The 22,335-nt window shown below is 40.6% G+C and overlaps 4 protein-coding genes across 9 annotated transcripts in view; 2 read left to right on the forward strand and 2 right to left on the reverse strand.

Moving 5' to 3' along the window:
* Nucleotides 1-3,857, reverse strand: part of mfap1 (microfibril associated protein 1) — a 4,962-nt gene extending 1,105 nt beyond the window's left edge. The window contains exons 1-7 of the mRNA XM_051378629.1: nucleotides 3,645-3,857; nucleotides 2,269-2,485; nucleotides 2,023-2,164; nucleotides 1,720-1,907; nucleotides 1,047-1,316; nucleotides 761-920; nucleotides 272-361 (exon numbers count right to left, since the gene is read on the reverse strand). Of these exons, the coding sequence (XP_051234589.1) occupies nucleotides 272-361; nucleotides 761-920; nucleotides 1,047-1,316; nucleotides 1,720-1,907; nucleotides 2,023-2,164; nucleotides 2,269-2,485; nucleotides 3,645-3,726 (1,149 nt within the window). The 5' untranslated portion in view covers nucleotides 3,727-3,857. The remainder of the gene's footprint in view (nucleotides 1-271; nucleotides 362-760; nucleotides 921-1,046; nucleotides 1,317-1,719; nucleotides 1,908-2,022; nucleotides 2,165-2,268; nucleotides 2,486-3,644) is intronic.
* A 908-nt stretch (nucleotides 3,858-4,765) lies between these two features.
* On the reverse strand, nucleotides 4,766-6,725 carry hddc3 (HD domain containing 3). The gene is made up of 4 exons (XM_051378632.1): nucleotides 6,584-6,725; nucleotides 5,473-5,528; nucleotides 5,147-5,387; nucleotides 4,766-4,978 (listed from the first exon to the last, which is right to left on the reverse strand). The coding sequence occupies exons 1-4, from the start codon at nucleotides 6,693-6,695 to the stop codon at nucleotides 4,848-4,850; spliced, it is 540 nt and encodes a 179-aa protein (XP_051234592.1). The 5' UTR covers nucleotides 6,696-6,725; the 3' UTR covers nucleotides 4,766-4,847.
* On the forward strand, nucleotides 6,715-14,485 carry vps33b (VPS33B late endosome and lysosome associated). Of its 2 annotated transcripts, XM_051378622.1 has the most exons (24): nucleotides 6,715-6,851; nucleotides 7,222-7,318; nucleotides 8,193-8,273; nucleotides 8,387-8,448; nucleotides 8,557-8,606; nucleotides 8,908-8,975; nucleotides 9,071-9,116; nucleotides 9,231-9,325; nucleotides 9,792-9,896; nucleotides 10,019-10,109; nucleotides 10,204-10,281; nucleotides 10,872-10,942; nucleotides 11,033-11,119; nucleotides 11,205-11,295; nucleotides 11,380-11,454; nucleotides 11,569-11,633; nucleotides 12,058-12,112; nucleotides 12,247-12,293; nucleotides 12,452-12,584; nucleotides 12,697-12,770; nucleotides 12,918-13,019; nucleotides 13,128-13,203; nucleotides 13,308-13,427; nucleotides 14,260-14,485. In XM_051378622.1, exons 2-24 carry the CDS (start codon nucleotides 7,223-7,225, stop codon nucleotides 14,337-14,339), a joined length of 1,848 nt encoding a protein of 615 aa, XP_051234582.1. In that variant the 5' UTR covers nucleotides 6,715-6,851; nucleotide 7,222; the 3' UTR covers nucleotides 14,340-14,485. The 2 variants fall into 2 exon arrangements, with proteins under 2 accessions (XP_051234582.1, XP_051234581.1); XM_051378621.1 differs by lacking the exon at nucleotides 6,715-6,851 and having other exon boundaries at nucleotides 7,184-7,318.
* Nucleotides 14,486-14,744: 259 nt separating this feature from the next.
* Nucleotides 14,745-22,335, forward strand: prc1b (protein regulator of cytokinesis 1b). 5 transcript variants are annotated; one of them, XM_051378624.1, is made up of 15 exons: nucleotides 14,746-14,880; nucleotides 15,101-15,233; nucleotides 16,398-16,520; nucleotides 16,748-16,981; nucleotides 17,556-17,726; nucleotides 17,982-18,131; nucleotides 18,268-18,415; nucleotides 18,505-18,641; nucleotides 19,063-19,158; nucleotides 19,258-19,404; nucleotides 19,495-19,605; nucleotides 19,921-20,034; nucleotides 20,238-20,417; nucleotides 20,551-20,585; nucleotides 21,521-22,335. In XM_051378624.1, exons 1-15 carry the CDS (start codon nucleotides 14,870-14,872, stop codon nucleotides 21,567-21,569), a joined length of 1,839 nt encoding a protein of 612 aa, XP_051234584.1. In that variant the 5' UTR covers nucleotides 14,746-14,869; the 3' UTR covers nucleotides 21,570-22,335. The 5 variants fall into 5 exon arrangements, with proteins under 5 accessions (XP_051234586.1, XP_051234584.1, XP_051234588.1 ...); XM_051378628.1 differs by having other exon boundaries at nucleotides 20,238-20,340; XM_051378626.1 differs by lacking the exon at nucleotides 19,921-20,034 and having other exon boundaries at nucleotides 14,745-14,880.

Genomic DNA, 22,335 nt, shown 5'->3' on the forward strand with positions numbered 1-22,335 from the left:
CGGCTGTTTCTAAGTAGTTTTTCTTGACGCCTGCTACTGAGACTGATTCAGTCGGACTCCCGTTGGAATCAATGGAACAATTCGGTGGAAACGCTACCGCTTTTGTCCGCAGGGGCCGCCAGAATCAGCACAAAATGGAAGTGTGGGGGCTTTAAACGTATAAGTGATTCAGTGATCACAGGTGAATGACTTTGTTTCTGTGGAACTTTCTATGCCATGCAACCCACAGTGCAGTGAAACACAGATGACGTGTGAGCAAAAAGCAGCTGACCTGCATGACTTTGGGTAAGATGGTTTTGTTGAAGTGATCTTCCAGAGTGGGTGCGCTGAAGTCTCTCTTGTACACGTCGTCCTCTCCGTCCTGTAACAGAAATCATGTTGAACAGTTAAAGACCACTCAGTCGGGCTCTAACGTTTGTCTTTAAAAAGCACCGATAACTGAAACCAGACTGATAAGCTCTGTGAATGTTAAACTGCGTAGGTACATCTTTAGATTTAATGTTGATACACCGATTCATCAGTTCTTTACCTTAGTAGAAGCTTCATTTAACCAGAAAAATGCAGCTCTAAAGATTAAAGATATATTTAAGAGGTGTATGCTGACCAAGATAGAAAGGGATGCTAGAACATAAAAAGTACATGTAATGCAAACGTACAATAAAAAAATATAGAGAATAATAAAGTATTCCTAATACTAGTGAAATAAGGAGTAAAGACCGAACTGCGTTCATGGAAAGAATTCCCCTCTGCAGTGACTTACCATGAAGAAGGCTCCTCTGTGGTAGTACTTCTGGAGGAACTTGTATTTGCCTTTGGTGGCTTTGTTGGTGATGACTTTGCCGCTGTTGCGGAGCTCAGCCCTGCGCTCCTCCTCTGTCAAGTTGTGGAATCTCTCAATTTCAGCCTTCTCCCTCTCCATGCTGAGAGACAAACACCATTTAACACTCATTACCATCAACAGCACTTTGCTTACTGGAAGGTACTAAATATGTCAAGTTAATTTCATCAAAAGGTCACTGTAGGGAGTCGAATCTGTGTTTACTCACAGTTCTCTGGCCTCTCTGTCCCTCTTGATGCGCTTCAGCTCTCGGACTTTCCAGGATTCGTATTCTTCCTCCTCGTTCTCTCCGTCAGTGTCCAGACCGTCGAGAGCAGCCAGCGTGCGCCGGTTCTCCTCAAACTCCTTCTTAGCCTCCTCCTCCACAATCTTGAGGGTGTAGCGCCGTCGCTCCTCCACCTGCTTCTTGGCCTCGACCTCCAGCTCTTTTTGCCGCTGCTCCTCTGCTTCACGCTCCGCCACTGTGACTCTGTCCTTCCTGTGGAGCAAACAGACAGGAGAGACACATTAATCATCATATAAAGCCAAAATGAAGTCGTATTACCGTTTTTATCTATTGTTTATATACTACAAAAAAATCAATCTGAATAAGTCAACACTTATTTGTGTGTTTCATCTTATAAAATCTAATTATGTTCACTTCTCAACTCATCAATGTGCACATAAACACAACGGTTTACTGAATAAATATATTATATATATCTACATTTGCAACCTTTCACTGGAAACATCTCAAGTCACACGAGGAAATCCCAACCTCAGTTCACTAATGGGATATTTAACTTCTTTGAGGGATTCAAACTATGTTAACTAGGCATTTTAGACAGACTCTTGTGTGTTAAAGTGCATTTCTTTGTAGAAACATTTGCAGTCGTTCATACTTGCGGATGAAGACAGGTTTGAGTCGAGGCTCTGCTTCATCCTCGCTGTCTGTGTATTCTTCATATTCAGACTCGGACTCTGATTCCTCCCCGGACTTCCCTTCCTCCTCCACCTCCATGACCTCCATCTCCTCGTTCTTCCGTTCAACAGCTCGCTGCCTCATCATCGCTCGCCTCCTCTCGATTTCCTGCACAGAATGAGAGTCCATGTTAAAAACGGCTCTTCAGTAAAGAAACACTGAATTCTTTAAAGGGTGGGAGAAGCACACATTTAGTTCAAATTAAAACAGCACATATAGTAACCTCATCATCCACTTCTTCCTCTTCCTCCTCTTCTTCCTCGCTACTCTCAATCTCCTGCTCTGGATGCCAGGTGCCTTCATCAGAGTCCTCGCTGCTCTCAGCCACAACTTCAGGCTCTGCGATCTGTCTGTGTCTCGCGAGCCTGAGGACGAAGAAAGAGGAAGCAACGTGGTCCAATGAGCACTTCAGCACCACAAAATGTAACGATCGTAACGGTGAAATAAAACCCTCAGAGCTGCGTCATACCTCTCCTCCACGTCCTCAGAGACACGGTTGAGAAGACGTTTGAGACGTGGGTCAGAGACATCCTCTTCCTCCAGCTCCACCTCTGGCTCCAGTTCCTTTCCCTTCTTCACAAACTGGAAGTCCTCATCTTCCTCGTCGGACGACTCCATTGGGGCGTAGTCGGGACGTTTACCCGACACATACCTCTTCACCTTCACCTTCTCCATGGAGAGCTCCCCTGGGATGTGCAGAGACAATAATGAGTGTAGTCAAACCCTCTGATGCTGAGGGTAAAGACGTCTGCTTGGATCTATTTCAGTTTTTATTAAGAAACCTTAATTAGGAATACAGATTCAACAGCCCTGATGAATAAAATAATGACTTTTTGTCGAGTCAGAAATAAGAGGATTAGGTTTTTTAATCTGATATTAATCCAATAGAGCTGAAACATAAGTTAAATCAATTATCTGCAACGAATTTGATAGTCAAAGAATTGTTTATCACACAAAACTGCCGTAAGATTCGCTGGTTCAGCTTCTCAAACGTGAGGATTTGCTGCTTTTTTTCTGTGTTTTATATAACTTTAAATTGAATTATCTACTCTTCTTTATTTATTTTGAACAGTTGGATCATCAAAAACAAGCAATTAAATGAAGTCACCTCGGGCTCTGGGAAGGTGCGTTGACAAAAAAACAATTAATAGATAAATCAATAGTGAAAATCCAATATTTTTCCGCCCATACCAGCTGACGGTATATAATATATATTGTGCTCAAATCCAGAAGTCACATATATATACCCTATAGTTTTACACAGGGCTGCAAATGATGTTCTTCTGCATCAAACAAACATGTTTACTTACACGTGGAGAATGTGTAAAAAAAAAGGGCATCTCTGCAGCACTTCATTATGATGCTGTTTTCATTCAGCTTTTATTTAAAAATCTGCATTTTAATAGTATTCAGATTTCCTGTGCAGGGTTTGTTTTACACTGTATTGAGTTGTTACCATAAACTGTAAACTCACCAGCAGCAGGTCTTTATATACAGTCGATGGCTGTTAATTAAACTGTGGATTACTTTTAATAAAAAGGATTACATGCTTTTTAAGTTGAGACAGTATATCTTACTAACATTATTTAACAGTAAGTGATCACCACTGTTACTGGAACTTGTAGTTTCTTTATTGATTGTGTTTATAGAGATTATAATAATAATAATTCCTCCACCTGCATTATTTTATTAAACATTTATCGACACCAAAACATCCGTATTAGTTTCTAACGTTACAGAATATATTAGAATCGGTTGTTTATTAAGTCAGCATTCATTAATAACTTTTTATCTTTTATTTACGTTAGCAGTGAGGTTAGCCTAGCACGCCGCTAACCGCCTCACCTTTCTCGTTCCGGACCGGAACCGCTCCGGCGGTGGACTGGATCGGAGGGAGCTTCATGTTGAGGGCTTCGCGACTGGACATGGTTGCCCGCTCGACGGTATCGATTTAATAAAAGTAAAACTATAATAAAAGAGTATTTCACTCGGACAGAAATGAGCTCGACGTCGCTTCAACCGAACCGGAACAGCGAGCGGACCGGAAGTGGATTTATTTCCTCCCAATAAAACAAGAGCACACCATAAATTTAACTTTAAATAAAAAAATCTTATATAACTGATATTTTCTTTTCTTTTCTTTTCGATCTCTGGTTGCCATCAGTGGAATTTATTCCCAAAATAAAACTGAAGTGAAACAGTTGATAATTCTACAGTGTCGCCCCCTAGTGGCTGCGAGCAGGATCAGATCCAGGAGAACTACAGTTCATCAGTTCATCACAACAAAGCTGAACAAACAGAGACACAATAATCCTTTAACTGCTGGTTACACACAAGTAAGAGAAAAAAAATTAAATAAGTATATGAATATATGTATAAAAAGCAACAATGAACAACTACACACACTGTCTGGATACAAGAGAAACTGTTTCTGTAAATGGTAAATGAGATTGTAATAATGCAAAGGGTGCAGGTAAAGTAACATATTACTTTATATACACGACGTAGGTGAATATACAGAGTATGCATGTCTATATAAAGTATATACGGCATGCTTACACTTATGTTTAATAATAATGATATGTACATGTTTATAAAAACTTGTAGGATGTTTTAGTTTGACGGGATCTATACTTGTCATGTCATTTAACCTTCTCTCTCTTCTCTCTTTCTTGATGTTCATTGATACAATACAAAATATATTCACCAGTTCTGGATGCTCATCTTCTGGGAGTGCTCAGTATAATGCCACATGCCTTTTGATCTTGCTCTGATTGCATATTGAGGTTTCTTTTACTTCCAAAATGCCAAAAACATTTGTGTGTTACTTAAAGTTATAGGTAGTAAAGCCTCATTCAGTAGCTGATAACTAATACTAATAATACAGTAAAACTAATACTCATAAACCCTTTTGGAATATCACAACACCACTTTCAACATACCAAAATATAAAGAACACACAAATGTATATGAAATATTATTTATTTGCATAATTTACAAATGAAAATGTATTTTATTTGTAGTTTGAATGTTTTCTTTTCTTCACCGTCAGAGCTGGACTCCTCTCTGTCTGAACAGCTCACCCAGCTTCTCCTCCAGAGCGGAGTTAGTTCCTTTCAGGCCTTTCACCACCTCGCAGGCCCACACGAAATACTCCTGGACCCGCTCGGCTGTCCAACCTGCGCCGCACACACACACACACACACACACACATTCAAATGTGTTTTCACTGAACAAGGAACTGTATCATTTAAAAGAAATACCATTTCTTGTGACTAATAAATGAAGAACAATTACAGTTACAATGTAAGAGCAGTGACGGTGAGAGAGAGGGAGGGAGGACTGACCCACAGGTGTGCAGCGGTTCAGGTCCCTCAGGTTGTACAGTTTATCAGCCAGCTTTACCAGCTTGGCCTGGCGGCTGCAGTGAGCCGCGTGTTCCACCTGCTGACGCTTCCTCTCCTGTTTGGGCAGGCGTTTGTCGTCCGTCACCTCCTGAACGATACGAGCCACGATGGGTCCAAACTTTGCCTCGAGCTCTGCAGGAGAGGTGTCTGTGTCCTCCACCGTGTCATGAAGCAAAGCAGCCTGCAGCACAAAGACAACAGACCGGCTCAGTAATGCAGCAAACACCCAATCTGATAGAGAAAGTTGAAATCAACTGATGACGTACTTGCAAAACCTCGATGTCTGTGACGCCTCCTTCATGGCTGAGGATTCTCGCTACTCCTTAAAAGTACACACACACACACACACACACACACACAGAGGGAAGACTTATTGTTTTCAGCTGAGTTTACATTGACCTTTCGACAAAGTCATTAAAACAACAAGGAAAGTCTCAGTCATATCATACTCAGTTATACTATACTATATATATAGCTGTCTATGAAGCAGACAGCAGTTAAAGGGTTGATGGAAATACAGGCAGAAGAAGAGGATCAACCTATATGCTGAGGAAACATTTGTATGAGACTTCTGTTATACTGACAATTTATTCTTTATTCGCAGCATCCTCATGATTTCCTGATTTCCCTACAAATAAAATGAAATTTAACTTTTTTAACTCTTTTATGAAATGATTAAAGTCCTTAGACGGATCCTTGTGGTACCACACATCATTTGGACTAAGTGTTTAAGTACATTTGAAATGCCAAGCAATATAGTATCAGTATATAAAATGATTTCCATTATTATTATGATTATTACGGCCCAACCGAGGCCAATACAATATCAAAATCAAAGAGTTCTGATGAATCTTATGCAATTCTCTTAAACATAAACAACAATCTTGATACAAATCCTAAATATTTTAGTTACTTATCAACCAACATGAACACCAATACCAACACATCTGCAAAAAGCTAAAGGACTTCTGACCTGTCACAGCAGTAAAAATGGCTCAGTTCCATTCAGTGTCCCCCCAGTGACAGTGGCAGTAAACCAGCGGGACCTCACCTAAACGGAATGCATTAATCATTCACCTGCTTACACCTGTGAGTTTCCTGCTACGACACTACAAAATGTCTGCTGTGCAACAAGCCCTCCTCATCCGATGCATCAACCTGGCCAATTAATCGCTCTGAATAACTAAAAATTAAATTAACACTAATTGTATTCTCCTTTCTTCCAGAACCCCCCCCACACACACACACACAGTTAAACACCTGAAAACTATTTTAAAAACACTTTCAACCCAGTTTTTTTTATTTCGATTTTCTCCGGCGTCGGGAGATTAACGAGCAGCACCTGAAGGCACCACAGCGTAACAGAGTGCTACGTACCGACGGGGTGATTAATGTACGGCGTCTGCTCTACGTCCTTACGTCGCTGGCTACGATGTTTCTCTGCGGCGAAATGAACTGTCTCTAACAACAAAACTGCGTCTGTGTTCATGGTCGACGAACAACAACAACAACAACAACAACAAGCGTCAGGTGATTTGGACTCGAACGCCTCTCCGCCTTGAAGTGTAGCAGTCCGTTGTTTGTGATGTCCGGAGGGAAACGGCTGGCGATGGGATCAGTTCCGCTTGTTTAGCTACGGAAGCAGGTAGGTTCTAATATCAGCTATGCGCCTGTTTTGCGGTCGTTTTGACAGACTCTCACTGCTTGTTTTGATCCTTTATTGAATCTTTTTGTGGAAATTATTTCCATATGAGTGTCGGCGTTTAGACGCTGGCGTTACTCTTGAACATTCATGTGTTTTGAAGGACGTGTTTTTAGCCAACGAGCTAACATAGCTAGTAGGTTAACCACAGCACAGATTTCTGCCTCTTATGTGTGTTTCTCTGTTGGTTTGCAGCCTCTCTGTCAGTACAGAGTGAGTCTCTGGAGTGGTAGGTTATAGTTCAGTCAGTTGTATTTATGTTCTGAGTCCAGTGGATGAGTGAGCGGTGTCCTGTCCCCCTGTTGTGGCCCAGGATGGCTCACAGTGCCAGGAGAGATTCCCCGGAGCTCCCTGACTTCTCTCTGCTCAAGAGGCTGGCCAGAGATCAGCTGGTTTACCTGCTGGAACAGGTAGGTCTCTGCCACCTGCCACCTGCCACCTGACTCCCACTGCAGACGCACCACCAGCTGTATGACTTGCATGCATACACAGCATATGTTAGTGTTTTTAATTATAGGAGCTTCAGTTGAATGCACAGTTCTGTCAGTTACCAAAACGGAGAAATATTGGATTTTATTACACTGAATTACACTTTAAGATGAAGCAGCTGTTAAAGCAGCACGTCTGACCACACCCCATGGTCCTTTGTAAATGATTCTAGTGTCTGGTCTAGTGATAGTCTATGAAAAGACTAAAACCAACTACAAATTACTAAGAAGAATTGTCTGTGTCAAAAGCCTGATATTCCTCTGTGCCACAGAGCTCCGATGTTTTCTGAATACGAATAAACCCACATCAGTGAGCCCCTGGGGGACATACATCCCGCTGCCATAAACTCTCACTGTAACACCTATTGTGGATTCAAATGATAATAGTCCCCAATAAAAACATTATTTACTATTATTTGCTTTGCCTTTTATAAAAAAAAATAAAAAAATCACCTATGTATTTGTGACCCATTTAAAAAGATTAACGTCCTATGTAGGAACCAATGGGCTGATAGTATCGAGAGACAGACTAAGGTGTAATAGGTTTTTAGTATTTGTGTGCATTCATAAAAAGAGAAATATAACAACATTGTTTTAGTATTCCAACCCATAATTAGTGTATTTTTGTATCTTATTTGCCATATGTGCTATGCCCCATACTTGGTTAAGACTGGGAATAAGTGTTTACTTTACAACGTTGCCAAATAGTTTATTTTAATAGGCAGAGAATTTTGTTTGTGTTGTGAATAATAGAACGCATACTTCCCTCTTCTATCTTCCTCTCTTTGTCACACAGCTGCCGGGGAAGAAGGACCTCTTCATAGAGGCAGACTTGATGAGCCCGCTGGATCGTATTGCAAATGTGTCAACACTAAAGGTGAACCTCATCAGCTTTTACTCTTCTGACTCCCGAGGTTGAGAAACTATTAAGAAATACTGCAGTTCCTTTTTTTTTTAAACCCTTTTTACTCCTTTTTCTTTTTTTAACAGGAACATGAAGTCGACAAACTCTACAAAGTGGAATACAAACCTATTACCAGCACATCAGATCAGTGAGTCCTACACACACACACACACACACACACACACACACACACACACACACACACACACACACAAAGTGACTGCCCGACTGACAGTGTGGCATTACTCTCTTACAGGCTCTGTTTTCTGATCCGGCCAAGAATAAAAACTGTGAAATGGATCTGTGGTGAGTAGAGTTGGATGTTTTTTAATGAAAGTTCATATGTTTTATATGTGTTTCTTTCTGACTGTGCTGATTATGTAGGCGTGGGTATTGAACCTTAATGCAGAAGGTTGGGATCGAATGTCTGGTCAGATTCATAATCTTATTTACTAAATTTGATCACACAGTTTGTTATTTAAATCAAAATGTTGGGAAAAGATGTGTTTATATTTTTCAAATGAAGGTTATGTAAAAAAGGATTGTTTTGATATAAAAATCTAGGTGTTGTGTTCAGGTGTTTTTCATGCTATTATTCTTGTTCCAGATGTGGCCAATGCAGACAAGGCAACAGGGAAATTCAGAAGATACAAGATCATCTTTACCCCTCAGAAGGTATTTCTCTCTCTGCTGTTGTGTACAGACTTTGCTTTGATTTGTTTTGGATCAAGTTGTTGATGTTTACCTGCTGACCCTCCTGTGTCGTCCAGTTCTATGCGTGTGAGGCGGTGCTAGAGGAGCAGGGGATCTTTGGTGGTACGTAAGCTTCCTCGATTCTTCACTTTCTGTTTAAGTAGCAGTGAGGAGGAGGAGGAGGAGGAGGAGGAGGGAGGAGGAGGAGGTGCTGAACTGGTTTTTGCCTCCCCACAGATGTGACCACTGATGAATGGGCTTTCTACCTCCTCCCACTTGACGATGACATCATCAGTCTGGAGCTGCCAGAATTTTTCAGAGACAACTTCCTGGTAAATAATGTGCACGGGGTCTGAAATAGAGCTGTAATGATTCATTTTAAGTCAATTAACAGATAATATTGATAATTGCGTCAGAGTTTTTAAGCAAAAGTTCCATAAAATTCCAATTTATTATGGTTTACATGGACCTTGAAATCCTGGAAAGTAAAAAATTAAGGCCTTAAAAGACATAAATAGACATGGGACTTGTATCTATTTGTTTTTTTAAAGTTTTTTTTACCTTATTTTTTTATTTCAATCTTTAATTTGACAGATTAACTAATCAGTATTTGAAGTGTAGTCTTAAAGTCCCACCCATTAAACTTGAATTATTGTGAAATGAAATGTCATTTATAAATCAGTAGATGAAGAAAAACGAAACAAGAATGAAAACAAAAACCACTGTTTAAGTAATTCAAATTGAGTTGTAGCACTCAAGTACCAGCACAGGTGGATCAGGTTGTGTTTCATCACACAGGCGGGGGACCAGCGCTGGGTGAGGACAGCCGGCAGTGCTCTGCACCTCCTTCACTCCCTCTACGGCCCGTTCTCCAAGGTCTACGGGATTGGACGATGTTCTAAGGTGCAGTATGATCAGAGGCCAAAAACTGTCACACCCACTGTGATATGTTTTGAATTGACTAACAGTGATTGTTTCTGCTGTTGTGCATGTTGAACTGCCTTTAATTGTGTATCTGATACCAGATGGCGTACGAGTCGTGGAGGGAGCAGGTCGCAGAGGGAGAACAAAGGACTCGTCAAGCTGAAATAGGAAGGGTTTTTCTTATCGACAGAGGTAAGGAGCAGCCATGTATCTTTCTCTCAGTGGATCATATGCTACGGCGTGCTTTCTTTCCTCCCTAACATTGTCAGTGTCTTTGTGTTTATAGATGTGGACTTTGTCACGCCTCTGTGCTCACAAGTTGTCTATGAAGGACTCGTGGATGATATATTTCGAATCAAATGTGGTGGGTATCAAAGGTTGACACTTGGGAGAGTAGTAACTGAGAGAATTATCATTAAACCAGCCAAATCTGAAAACGCTGTTTACGTGTGTAATCAATGCGACTACACTGGTGTTTTCAAGTCGCTTTCATGAATAACTCGTTAACTTCCGTTAAAACTCCTTGTAGTGTGTTTAACTGTATTGCTGTACTGAGAAGTCAGTCACATGAGGTTTTTATGATCGCTAATATCATCTGAATTTAATTTTTTTAAATGATATTTTATAAGAAATATTGGCCAAGTTTAAAGATTCTCATATGCTGTGTTTTGCTTGCATTTCAAAATCAGTATATTGTTTGTGTTTTTATCAGATGTTTTAAGACGTTATTTTGGCCCCTGATGAGGATTATTTTGACATTTTTTATATTTAAAGCATAAAAAATGTCACTGGAATTAATAATAAAAGGAAGAGTATTAATACTCACAGCTCCGGTTCAGACTGTATTGTATTCCTGCAGAATCAAACCTCCCAGATGTATAATGACACATCTGGTTGCAGATTTTTCTTGCTTTTGTGTCGATGTGTTGTCTCATCACAGCGTCTGTTCTGCAGGATGTGTGGAGTTCGGGCCTGATGTTACCTCTGACAAAAGTGTGAAAGTCATGCTGAACTCTCAGGATAAGGTAGGTTAGTGCTGACGTCAGCGGGGAAGCTGCAGATCTTGCAGCATCATGATTCGAAGTTAAACGTCTGAACTCTCGCGTGTCTCGTAGGTTTTCAATGAAATCAGAAACGAGCATTTCTCCAACGTCTTCGGCTTTCTCAGTCAGAAAGCCAGGAACCTCCAGACTGCGTATGATGTGAGTAAATGTTCATTACTCTCATCAGTCGTTGTAACTAAGGTGACTAACATAGCTAACCCTACAACCTTTACTGATTCTACAGAAGCGTCGGGGTATGGACATAAAGCAGATGAAGACGTTTGTGTCAGAGGAACTCAAAGGGTTAAAACAGGAACATCGGCTACTCAGCCTACGTGAGTGTTACAGCAGAGTGTGTCAGATTGAATTTCAACTAATATTTGCAAGGCTGCATTTCTGAGGAGCACGCTCTCTTTCAGACATCGGTGCCAGTGAATCAATAATGAAGAAGAAAACAAAGCAGGATTTTCAGGAGCTGTTGAAGACCGAACACTGTAAGAATACTTTACTCTGTTACTCTGTCCACATAGATCCAGGTTTTAGTGCAATGTGTTTCTTCATCATTAACTGAGTCGTATCCTGATTGTGAGTCTTCTATTTTGTTCCAGCTTTACTTGAAGGATTTGAAATCCGTGAATGCATTTCTTTCATAGAGGAGCACATCAACAGACAGGTGCGTTTGCTTAAAGGTCCAGTTGTAACATTTAGGAGGATCTATTGGTAGAAATGGAATTTAATATTCATAGGTATGTTTTCATTGGCGTATAATCAGTTAAATGTTTCTACAGTAGCCCAGAACAGACAAACCAAACATTGACTCTAAATAGGCCATTTTCACAGGTTTTGCAGTAACTGTTGATCTACAATCTGCAAATTACAGCAAACTGAGAACAGTCAGCCTTGCAAGCATATTAGGAGAAACTACAGAACTAGTAGTGAAGTTACACTACTAGTTCTTTAAACACAGTAAATATATGTGTGTGTGTGTGTGTGTGTATATGTATATATATATATATAAATATAAGAACAGGTAAAATAATGATTATAATATGCTGAAAAGAAAACTTTGTTGTAAGTTATTCTTTTCGTCTTTCAAGGTCTCCATGATACAAAGTCTGAGGCTGCTTTGTCTTCTGTCTATCACAGAAAACGGTAAGTTGTCTTTATTTATTTATTTATTTATTTATATATATATATATATATATATATATATATATATATATATATAATGTCAAAAAGACAGTTGTTTTCATGCTGGTTTAATGACTTTGTTGCTCTGTTAACAGGACTCATGCCAAAAGATTACAGGTCATTAAAAGCACAGTATCTACAGGTGAGATTAAACATGTGCACAGTCAGAAATTATTGAAAGACAAACAGCAAACAGATGTATATTGTTGAGAATGAGCAATCAGCCTGGTCCTCTAAACCTGGACCGAAGTTAAGGCGCCGCTGCTCTAATGCGACACATTTTCTCTGCTTCCTCATCAGAGCTATGGAGTGGACCACCTGCTCACATTTGCCAACCTGAGGCATTTGGGGCTGTTGGTGGAGCAGCAGCCGGGGGAAACACTGACTGTGATGGAGAGCAAAGTGGGCAAACTGGTCAACGACAAAACTGCAGGTAAAACAGGATTCACTTTGTATGTTTAACCTCCTCCTGATCGCAAAATGATTGATATTTCAAAATCACATGAAACTGTCCTGGTCCTCCTTTCTTTTCTTTTTTTTCTCAGGAAAGCTGACTGACGCCTTCTCTTCTCTTGCAAGGAAAAGCAACTTCAGAGCCCTGAGCAGGAGGCTCAACCTGGTGGGTTCTCATCATCTTTAATATTTTTCTCCAAATGTTTCCATCATGTCACAGAATACCAGTGTGTTAGGTTGTTTTGTCCTTACCGCGCAGAAAATGTTGTATGTTATTAAGTATATTATATATATATATATATTTTGTGTAAAGGTGCCAAAGTCAGGTGAGGAATATGACCTGCGTGTCCCACGAGACATGGCTTACATCTTCAGCGGTGCCTACGTCCCTCTGAGCTGTAAACTCATCGAGCAGGTGAGTAAACCAACAGGCTTCATTTATTCCACAGGACTTGTCAATGACAGAGCATTAGCGCCATGATGAAACTTCGTTTAATGTTATTCCTGGTGTGGTCATCTGCAGGTGTTGGAGCGAGACGGTTGGACGGGGCTTGAAGAAGTCACCAAGCTGCTAAATGGGAATGAATTTGCTGTTACAGGTTAGATAGCCAGAAGATATTAATATAATGAATGCCGTGGACTTTGTGCAGTAATCGGATTTCTTAAACGACATGTAAACCACACACACGTTGTCTCTCATCAGGGAGCAACGGAGCTGATTCAAAAGCGAAGAACGATGCTCAGCGCATCATCCTTGTCATGTTCCTCGGCGGCTGCACCTTTTCTGAGATTTCAGCACTACGATTCCTCGGCAGAGAGAAAGGTAAACATTGATTTCTGATGAGGAGTTTGGATGTTGCACGTGTGTCCAACCCCTTGGTCTTTATTCTTCCTGTTGGTTAGTTTTAGTTTCACTTCTGCTGTCCTGACTATTCATCTAACAGACAGAAGCATCTTTGTATTCTCAACTGATCCTGATGCTGCTTATTAGGTTACAAATGTGGAAGATTTTGTTTACATTTAACATCATTAGTATTGTAGAACATATTGACGCAGATGGTTTGATGTTTGTTGTTAACTGGAAGTTTGAGAATACATGATTTATGTTTATATGGGAGACTCTTTTGATGCCATAATTCCTTGAAATCCCGTGACATCCACGGGAAGAAAATCATTCAGCAGCACTGATCTCTATCTAGGTTTCCCACCCCTTTGTTTCTCTTTTTTTATGATATAAATATTAAACCTACTTACATTCAGTAAGGTGATTGGTCCATAACTTTGGCATATTTTAGTTGTCACAATTGAGCAGTAAATGCTTTATTATACAAGTCTGTAATTTCCTAATAAAGCAAAGAAAAGCTCTATTTCAACCCGATTAAATATTCCTTTAATGTCCATATATGTGTAGTTGTATTCTTTTCTGTACACAAATTTCACATTATTGCGTGTTCAGCTGACTTCCTGTTTACTAACTGAAAGTCTCCTAGGTTACACAAACAAATAACTGGGACCATGAATTAACTTTCTCCATTAAACGACTGGAAAATGTATATTAAAATCATACACCCATAAGAGGAAGCGTTATGAAGTGACGGACCTTGTTGCTATGTGTCAAAATCATTTGAATAAAAATGACTCCTTTCCTTTTCCAGGTTATAAATTCATCGTTGTTGCAACTGCGATCACAAACAGTTCAAGACTCCTCGAGAGTTTGCTGGACAACCATGTATGAAGCCCGTGAACGCACCACGGCTGACAGAAACGGAGACATTGCTGCAGTCACACGTCATTGAAGATGGAAACTGTTCACTAACGGCCTGTGTCCGGCAACGAACACAACTGTAAACATGTATAAAGTGAATAAATGTTTTTAACACATGAGTCTCTTCCCTTCTCTTCATTTTGCGGTTTGAAAAGTCTAAAATTAACTACGGCGTCATTGTTGCGTGAAGCCCTCCTTAGCAATTACATCACCACACCCTCCACTAAAACCGGTGTGTTTGTTTTAGTTCACGAGCTGTTCTGCGGTGGGCGGGTCCCCTTCGTGATTAACTGTAGGAGTGTTCCGACGGCCGGCGCTGGGTCGACACAACAAGCGCACCCGCGGGAGGAGCCAATCAGAGAGCAGAACGCCGCTGTACGCGTATTTTGAACTGCGTACAAACGGCCGGGACAGAGGAGACGCTCCGCTCGTCTCTCTCAGGCGTTTGGTTGTTTTTAAAACTGTTCACGGATAATCGCAACATAATCTGGAATTTAACGATGAGAAAGAGGTAAGATCTTAACTTTTTTTTATTTCTTTCTTTAAGTTAGTTCGTAAAATTGCGTTAAATATTAGCAACTGTTGGTCAGAAAACGTTGGTTAAACTAACGTCAACGTCGGTTAGCTCGATCAGATGAGGACACATGTGTGTGTTTTATTTAATTTAAATGTTATTAACGAGTTGGTTATTTAATAAACGAGTTGACCTTTTTCTCTCTCCGTCCGCGTAGCGAGGTGCTCGCAGCAGAGTCGGTGTCGTGCCTGAATAAAGCACTGTGCCATCTGAAGGACATTTGGGAAGAAATCGGTATCCCAGAGGACCAGAGACTACAGAGGACTAATGTCGTCAAGAACCACATTAAGGTGAGAGAAATACCACATAAAGTTTTAAACCTGTAGTGAAACCTGCTGCTTTTTCTAAAGTGTCGATCTGTGCGGGGTTATCACTGAGCCTATGGACAGGTTTCGACAGGGGGGGGGTACAAGAACACAACAATCATGAGTGAAACTGTGAGGAATGTGCTCATTGCTGCACAAAGGAGAGTTTGTTTAAGGTTTGGTTTGCATTTATTCTGACTGATGCTGGATTCCCGAAATATGCATTGATTGGGAGTGTAAAAATATACTTAATATGACAATGGCAATGTCTCTAGATGACCTAAAGCATGTATTTGTCACTTCTGTACTACAGTTTCTTCTTGCTTATCAGCTGTCCCATATGTTGATCCTGCAATATATCTATGATGGGATAGTGTTTACTGTTTATTTATCTGAGTTTTTCTTATAAATGTCAGTGACCATGACAGGTGTTGACCTCTGCAGGCCGCCTCCTCAGTGTGGCTGCTGTTGGAAGGATGTTGGTTACTTTTGGGAAGGTGGTGAAAAAGTTAGTTTGAAGCCCTGTGATATAACTCATGCATCTTTCTGTAAACCATTGCCTAAATTTACACCACGCTCTCCTAAATACCAGTCATGTTCTGAAATCTGCAGCATAACCCAGTGTGTGTTTTTTGTTAATTGATACAAATGACCATCTAAAACAACATGTTACTGGCCCAGATAACCATGTATATGTGATTGTAATGTGCATGAAATAATGGTATTATGCATGAGTTTTCTTTTTGATATCGGCATTACATATCAGCCGCCCTGCTCTCTAAATATCGTCATCGGCCAGTGAGAAACCGATACTGGTTGACTGGATTAATATCAAAGCAATGGCTCATTTATCACACAGCTGTGGGGTGTGGATGATTCATCAGTTAACTACAAGTTCATTACTACAGCCACATTGGGCTGTTTCTATTTAAACTACTGCTGTTAGATTTACCAATGTTAGATGAGTGCTGATGCTTTTTCTGCATTGATCAAACCTTTTGTGATGAGAAAATGCAGCAGATTTTCCTCTTTTGATATTTACAAAAACTTGTTTTCAGTCACAACAGTGTGACAGCTAGTGTCTTTCCGACATACAAACTGGTGCGTAATACTGATTGATTGCATTGTTTCATTGTATTTATCCTCCAGACCTTACTAGACATGATGATCAAAGAAGAGGAATCCCTGAGGACGCGGCTTATTAGCAGCATTCAAACATGCAGGACAGAAATGGAGAAGCTCTGCCTGGATCTTCAGCTGCCCGTGTTTGAGGTAACAGCAACTGTAATAGCATCAACATATTTTTTACAGCACTGGCAGAGTGACATTACTAACACTAGATTTCATACAAATCTATTGCAGGGTTTTCTGTTACTTTCAGTTTATTTATATATATGTTAATATAAAATGCTTCTCTGTCATTAGTGTTTTGGTAATAAACAGATTCATTGGCTAGAAAAACATCTTGTAAGGTGGATTTGTTGTCCTCTCCTGTTCAGGAGGAGAGTGGTATCAGCATGCTCCAGCAAGAGAAGAACATCCGCACGCAGGTGGAGGCTCTGATGAAGGAGAAGACGCAGCGGATGCAGCAGCTGAAGGTTCTCCAGGACCAGGACCAGGACCTGTGTGACATCCTGTGCTGCATGCCTTATGGCATCGCTCCAAACTCTGTCCCCTCACCGGAACAGCTGGAGAACTTCCACCAGCACATCGTTAATCAGAACGCAGAGAAGGTGAGAGCTCGCTTTGTTAGATGTCCATCTCACCAATTCAGTTAACTGACTGCGGGAATAGAAAAGCTGTGTTTTGATTGTTTGATTAAAGTCACACCCTCCATTCATTTTCAAATGCTAGTTACATAATATCAAAATAAATGGTTCAAAGTAAGAGTGCTTTGGTTCTCTAAGTTCCTAGATAGTTTATATTGTTGTGGTATAATTGTTTTCACCTGACAAGAGATATCCGATGGCTTTAAGATCATATTTTTTTGTCTTTTGTTTCACATTTTTTCACATGAAACACGACCCTGGGAGTTGCACGTACTAGTCTCTTCTAAACAAAAGCATTTAGGCCACTTGGACTGTAATCACATCACCTTAGGAACATTTTCTGCTACTGACAGTTAGGATAACTGATCCAGAATCTGTCATTACATTTGAGGAAAACATTTTGTAATACTCTACTGAATGCTAGTTGCCTTTTTAAATTAATTTATTTATACGTTGGGTTTCTAATACTTTAAACCTTTGTCATAAACACAGTCTCATCTGTACTTACCCGAACGGTTTGCTGCTGTCTTGTTTTCAGGCGAGGCGGTATGCTGAGTTCACGGACCTCAAAAAGCAGATCATCCTGTACATGCAAGAGCTGGACCACATCCCTGAGACCAGCTTCGAGAAGGACGTCGTCTGTGAGGATGAGGACTCTTTTTGCCTTTCTAGAGACAATATTACATCACTCAAACTGCTTGTTTGTCAGGTAAGATCCTTTTTATGACATTTCATTTAGTGAAACTTTGAGCCCTTTTTTAAGGATAAAGAAAAATTTTCCCACAAACTGTAATCAGGCCTGGAATGGCTAATGTTATATATAATCCAGTCAAATATGAATAATAAGTGATTCTGCACTGTTAATTTAAAAAAAAAACAACCCTTGGACAGACGGGATGCACAGCTGTAGTTCAAGCAGCGGAGTTGATAACTGATGCTGCTTTGTGTCATGTTGATCCTGCAGTTGGAGGAACGCAAGGCAGAGAACGAGGCGACGTGTGAGGCTCACAGAGAGAAGATCCAGCAGCTGTGGGACAGACTGCAGGTGCCCCAGGAAGAAAGAGAGGCCTTCAACGAACACATGGTCTCATCCAGAAGGAGGAACCTGGAAGCGGTGAGAACATTCGAGGTGTCCTGTGGGGCCAGGGCTGACTTCCTAGTTCAACCTTTTTTTCAGGCTCAGCTGTGACTGTCTGTACTCTGGCTGCTGTTTTGCTGTTCACTTCACACTTTATATTTTTCTTCCTCAGCTACAAGCAGAAGTTCAGCGTCTGGAGGAGCTCAAACTGCTCAACATCCGCAATGTCACTGACGCCATCCGCTCCGAGATCGCTGTGCTTTGGGAAAAGTGCTTCCTCAGCACAGATCAGCGGCAGGCTTTTGCACCGTATTTTAGCGGTGGGTTCTCTTTGACGTTTCAGTTGTTGTAATCAGAACCATGTTGGGCTTTAGAAAAGTGCTAAGACTGTAATTGACTTTGTTTTTAGAGGATTTTACTGAAGAGCTGTTGACTCTGCACGATGCTGAGATCCAGCGCCTGAAGCAGCATTATGAGGATCACAAAGAGCTTTTTGACGGAGTTCACCAATGGGAAGAAAGCTGGAGACTCTTCTTAGAGCTGGAGGTGAGTTCACTCTGAAAAAGAGGGAAGGAAAGTAACACCCGGCACGAACAACAATCGAATAGCAACAAAACGTTTCTGTCCAATATAATAGGAAAGGTAAATGTAAGTGTGACCACTAAAAAAGCAGTAATACGCCGTTTGTCTTCACTGTGGGTATGTGATTGAATTCTGATTTCACAAGCAGCCTATGATTAAACAGTCTTATTAAAGTTTATTTAGGTAGTTTGGATTGAATTATTTCAGAAACAATGAAGCAGCCATCTTTAAGCATACTGCTGCTATTGCTGTACTTTTCCCTCTGTTGTGTCTTTATAAACCTGACTATTGCACCCCTACATTTATTTATTTTATCTGCTTACACTGCCGCATGTTGGAAAGAATTGTTATATTATAATCTCTCTTTCATCTGTTTCCTTCACAGAAAAAAGCCACCGACCCGACAAGATTCACGAACAGAGGAGGGAATCTTCTCAAAGAGGAGAAACAGCGGTCTGAGCTGCATAAAAGTCTGCCCAAGGTAACGGATTAATGAAATGCTTCCTATCGTTTCCTGACTAACTAAAAATATATTTTCATTTGATCTAATTTGTCACGTGTATGTGTTTTTTGTTTTAAGCTTGAAAAGAAATTAAAAGCCCAGATCGATGTGTGGGAAGGTGAACAGGCTCGTGAGTTTCTGGTAAACGGGCAGAAGTTTCTGCAGTATGTGGAGGAACAGTGGGAGCTGCACCGAATAGAGAAAGAGAAGGAGAAACAAGAACGGGTGAGCGAGCTGCCTTGTCGTATTAGAGGCTTAGCCGATATGTTTGCTGGGAAATGTGTTGACACTTCTCTTTACACACATTCTCAACAGCATCTGAAGAAGAGCAAACAGACCGAGGAGGACATGCTGTACGGCACGGCAGTACGAACCCCCACCAAACGCAGATTCCTCGCCACTCCTACTTCAAATAAATCACGGAAGGTGGTAAACCCAGTTTGTGGCTCACTGTTATAACTATGGCATCAATTCTCCGGGCAACACTTTTAAGTCTTTGTAACATTTCAACTCTGTCGCTTTGTCTGTAAATGTTTAACAGATTATCTATAAAGTATAGGTACCAATTCATGAACACACCCTATAGAAAGATGTTTTTTCATCTCAACTAATAAGCTGTTAAAATATTACAAATACTCTATAAACTATCTGTAGGCGGGTTACACCCCTTTGTTCAATATAAATTCTGTCTTTAGTCGTCTGGCTCTGTCACTAACCCTCTGTCTCTGTCTCTCTCACCAGTTTAACGCGACTTCCAGCATTTCTAGTGCCACCTCTAACAGCACCATGCGCTCTGCCTTTAGTGGAACTGTCTGTCGCTCACCTGTGCCCCGCCCACCTCTCTCAGCAAACAAGGTTGGTTTCTTTTTCAAGATGAAAGAAGTAGGAGTTATACACGCACAAACAGGAGATGAGGGGGAAATAAATCTGCACACTCAGTTGAAACTAAAAATGGTCAATTTACACTGAAACAGAATTATTATCATCACTTTCTGTGATTATTCAATATTTTGGTCCAGCTCATCTGATGTAATTATCTCCTGATATGTGTCCTCCAGGGTCCAGCACCACGGACGCCAGTTGGCGGCAAACCCCCCCACCCGCGACTGCAAGGCTGTAACAAGGAGAACGAGGCCCAGCTGAAGGGGACTCCTCTGAGTGGTGCGTTGCTGACCCCCGCTAGCCCACAGCGTAACTTCAGCATAACCTCTGTTGCCAGCACGTATTCAGAGTTTGTGGTAATTTACACTTTTGTCTCTAATCTACTTTCTCTGCATCTTTTTGCTCAGTTCTGCTCAGTAACACATTTAAGAGCACTGTAGAGGTTTTCAGATGATGTACAAATGCTAATGCTGTAAATTTATATTGTAGAGGGACTTGGTCAACACTGAATCTGTTCAGTCAAGGTGTGTTTGGAATCCTAGAAGCTTGTGTAATTCTGACTAATCTCTTTTTGCAGTAATTGCATGCCTCTAATCGGAGGGATAATTACCCTTTAAAGAGCAACTTGAATTCTGTTTCAGCTTCAGCGTGCACAGTTAGCAGGCATTCAGACTGAAATCAGCCCAGCGTTCAAAAACATGCAGCTGTGTGTGAGTGGTGTTTCTTCAGGTACTGCTGAGACAACAGATCCATGAATTTGACATCTCAGACGCTAAAACACTGAGAGTGTTGTTTTGCTGTAGTTACCTGCGTTCACACGCTGCCGGTGGACTGGCCTCATTTAAACGAATGAGAGGGCTGCGTTTTTTCACACGGGGCTCAAGTCGGTCTGAATGCGGCCTTGCGAACCCAACCACCCCTGAGAGTCCCACGCACTTCACAGCTCTGACAGATTGTTGTCTCTGCCGTTTATACCCCTGATGTTGTAACTTCTAGTCATCTGTCTGTCAGCTTTATTTTTATTCAGTTAAGAAAAGCACATATTGTTTCTCTAACTACGTTTAATTAAGCAGCATTTTCAATCAAATAGCATCCTGCTGAGGTAGGAATTGCTAAGTAAAAGTAGACTGCAGCTTCAGAAACGAAATGGCTTCACCAAAAGTCAATAACAACACTTTACAAAATAACTTGGTGTAAATAACTTCATGAGATTTTATAGAGCTGAAACTTAAAATGCTGGATTCCTGCAGTAAAAAGCTTATTGGTCAGAATTTAAAACCTTGTTAGTCCGTCTGTGTGATTCTCTTCTGTCTAATTCACACTAACATCCTTCAGTGTTTCAGCTCATAATGATTAGAAACTGTTGAGCGCATGTTTGCTTCCAAGTGTCGTCTCTTCTTCATTTAGTCACATTACATGCGAGGAATTAACCACAACGGCTGCTTTTGTGCTCCCACAGCGAGACCTGTCCAAGGCCTCTAACGCCAAGATCCAGCACGACATCCTGAACTCCACCACCACCAACCTTTGACCTCTCCGCTCTGACGGTGACTGCGTTGGCTATCACATCGTAGTCCTTTTAAACAAAGTTATGATCTCCAATACTGGCTCACTGCCTTTCAATGCTATCTGCTTTTATAATATGTAAATGAAGGTAATAATATATTAAGTGTTAAGTCGGTGATAAACAGGGAATCTTGCCAGTTTCTGAGTGTTTCTTCAGCGTTTCTGGATCTTTGTTTGTCACTGTCTGGAAGAGAAAAGAAAAGTTTGTATCCTAAGTTAAACTAACACTACTTTGGCTCTCTAAATTCTGCCAGTTATTGAGATGTAATTAATGTTCTCTGCGTCTTGTACTGCAAATTTTTTTTTTTAAAGAGAAACGAAAGAAAGTTTAGCTTTCTGAAGTTATGCAATCTGGAGTTACAGGCCAAATGTATTATGAATACTTTGCACTTTTGTTTTGTTTTTTTAAAATATATTTCAGCGCATAGTGTAAATTCACACACTCACACTGTTCCATCCAAATCTGTTTTTATACATGTATGTATGTGTTTGTGTACATATTTCTGTATCTGCTGTTCTCTTCATAGAATCTGCACTGTTTGACAAAAATGTTAGTTGTTTAAACAGGCCGTTAAGAATGTTAGTTAATGTATTGGTGCTGCATAACAGTTTAAATATATATCTAAATCACATGGATCCAGTACACTATCATGGCTGATTTTTTTGGAATAGCTTGTCAAAATATATTAAATGCATTTTCACTTGAAA

This window comes from Dicentrarchus labrax, unplaced genomic scaffold (assembly GCF_905237075.1).
Source record: "Dicentrarchus labrax unplaced genomic scaffold, dlabrax2021, whole genome shotgun sequence".
Taxonomy (NCBI): Eukaryota; Metazoa; Chordata; class Actinopteri; family Moronidae; genus Dicentrarchus; species Dicentrarchus labrax.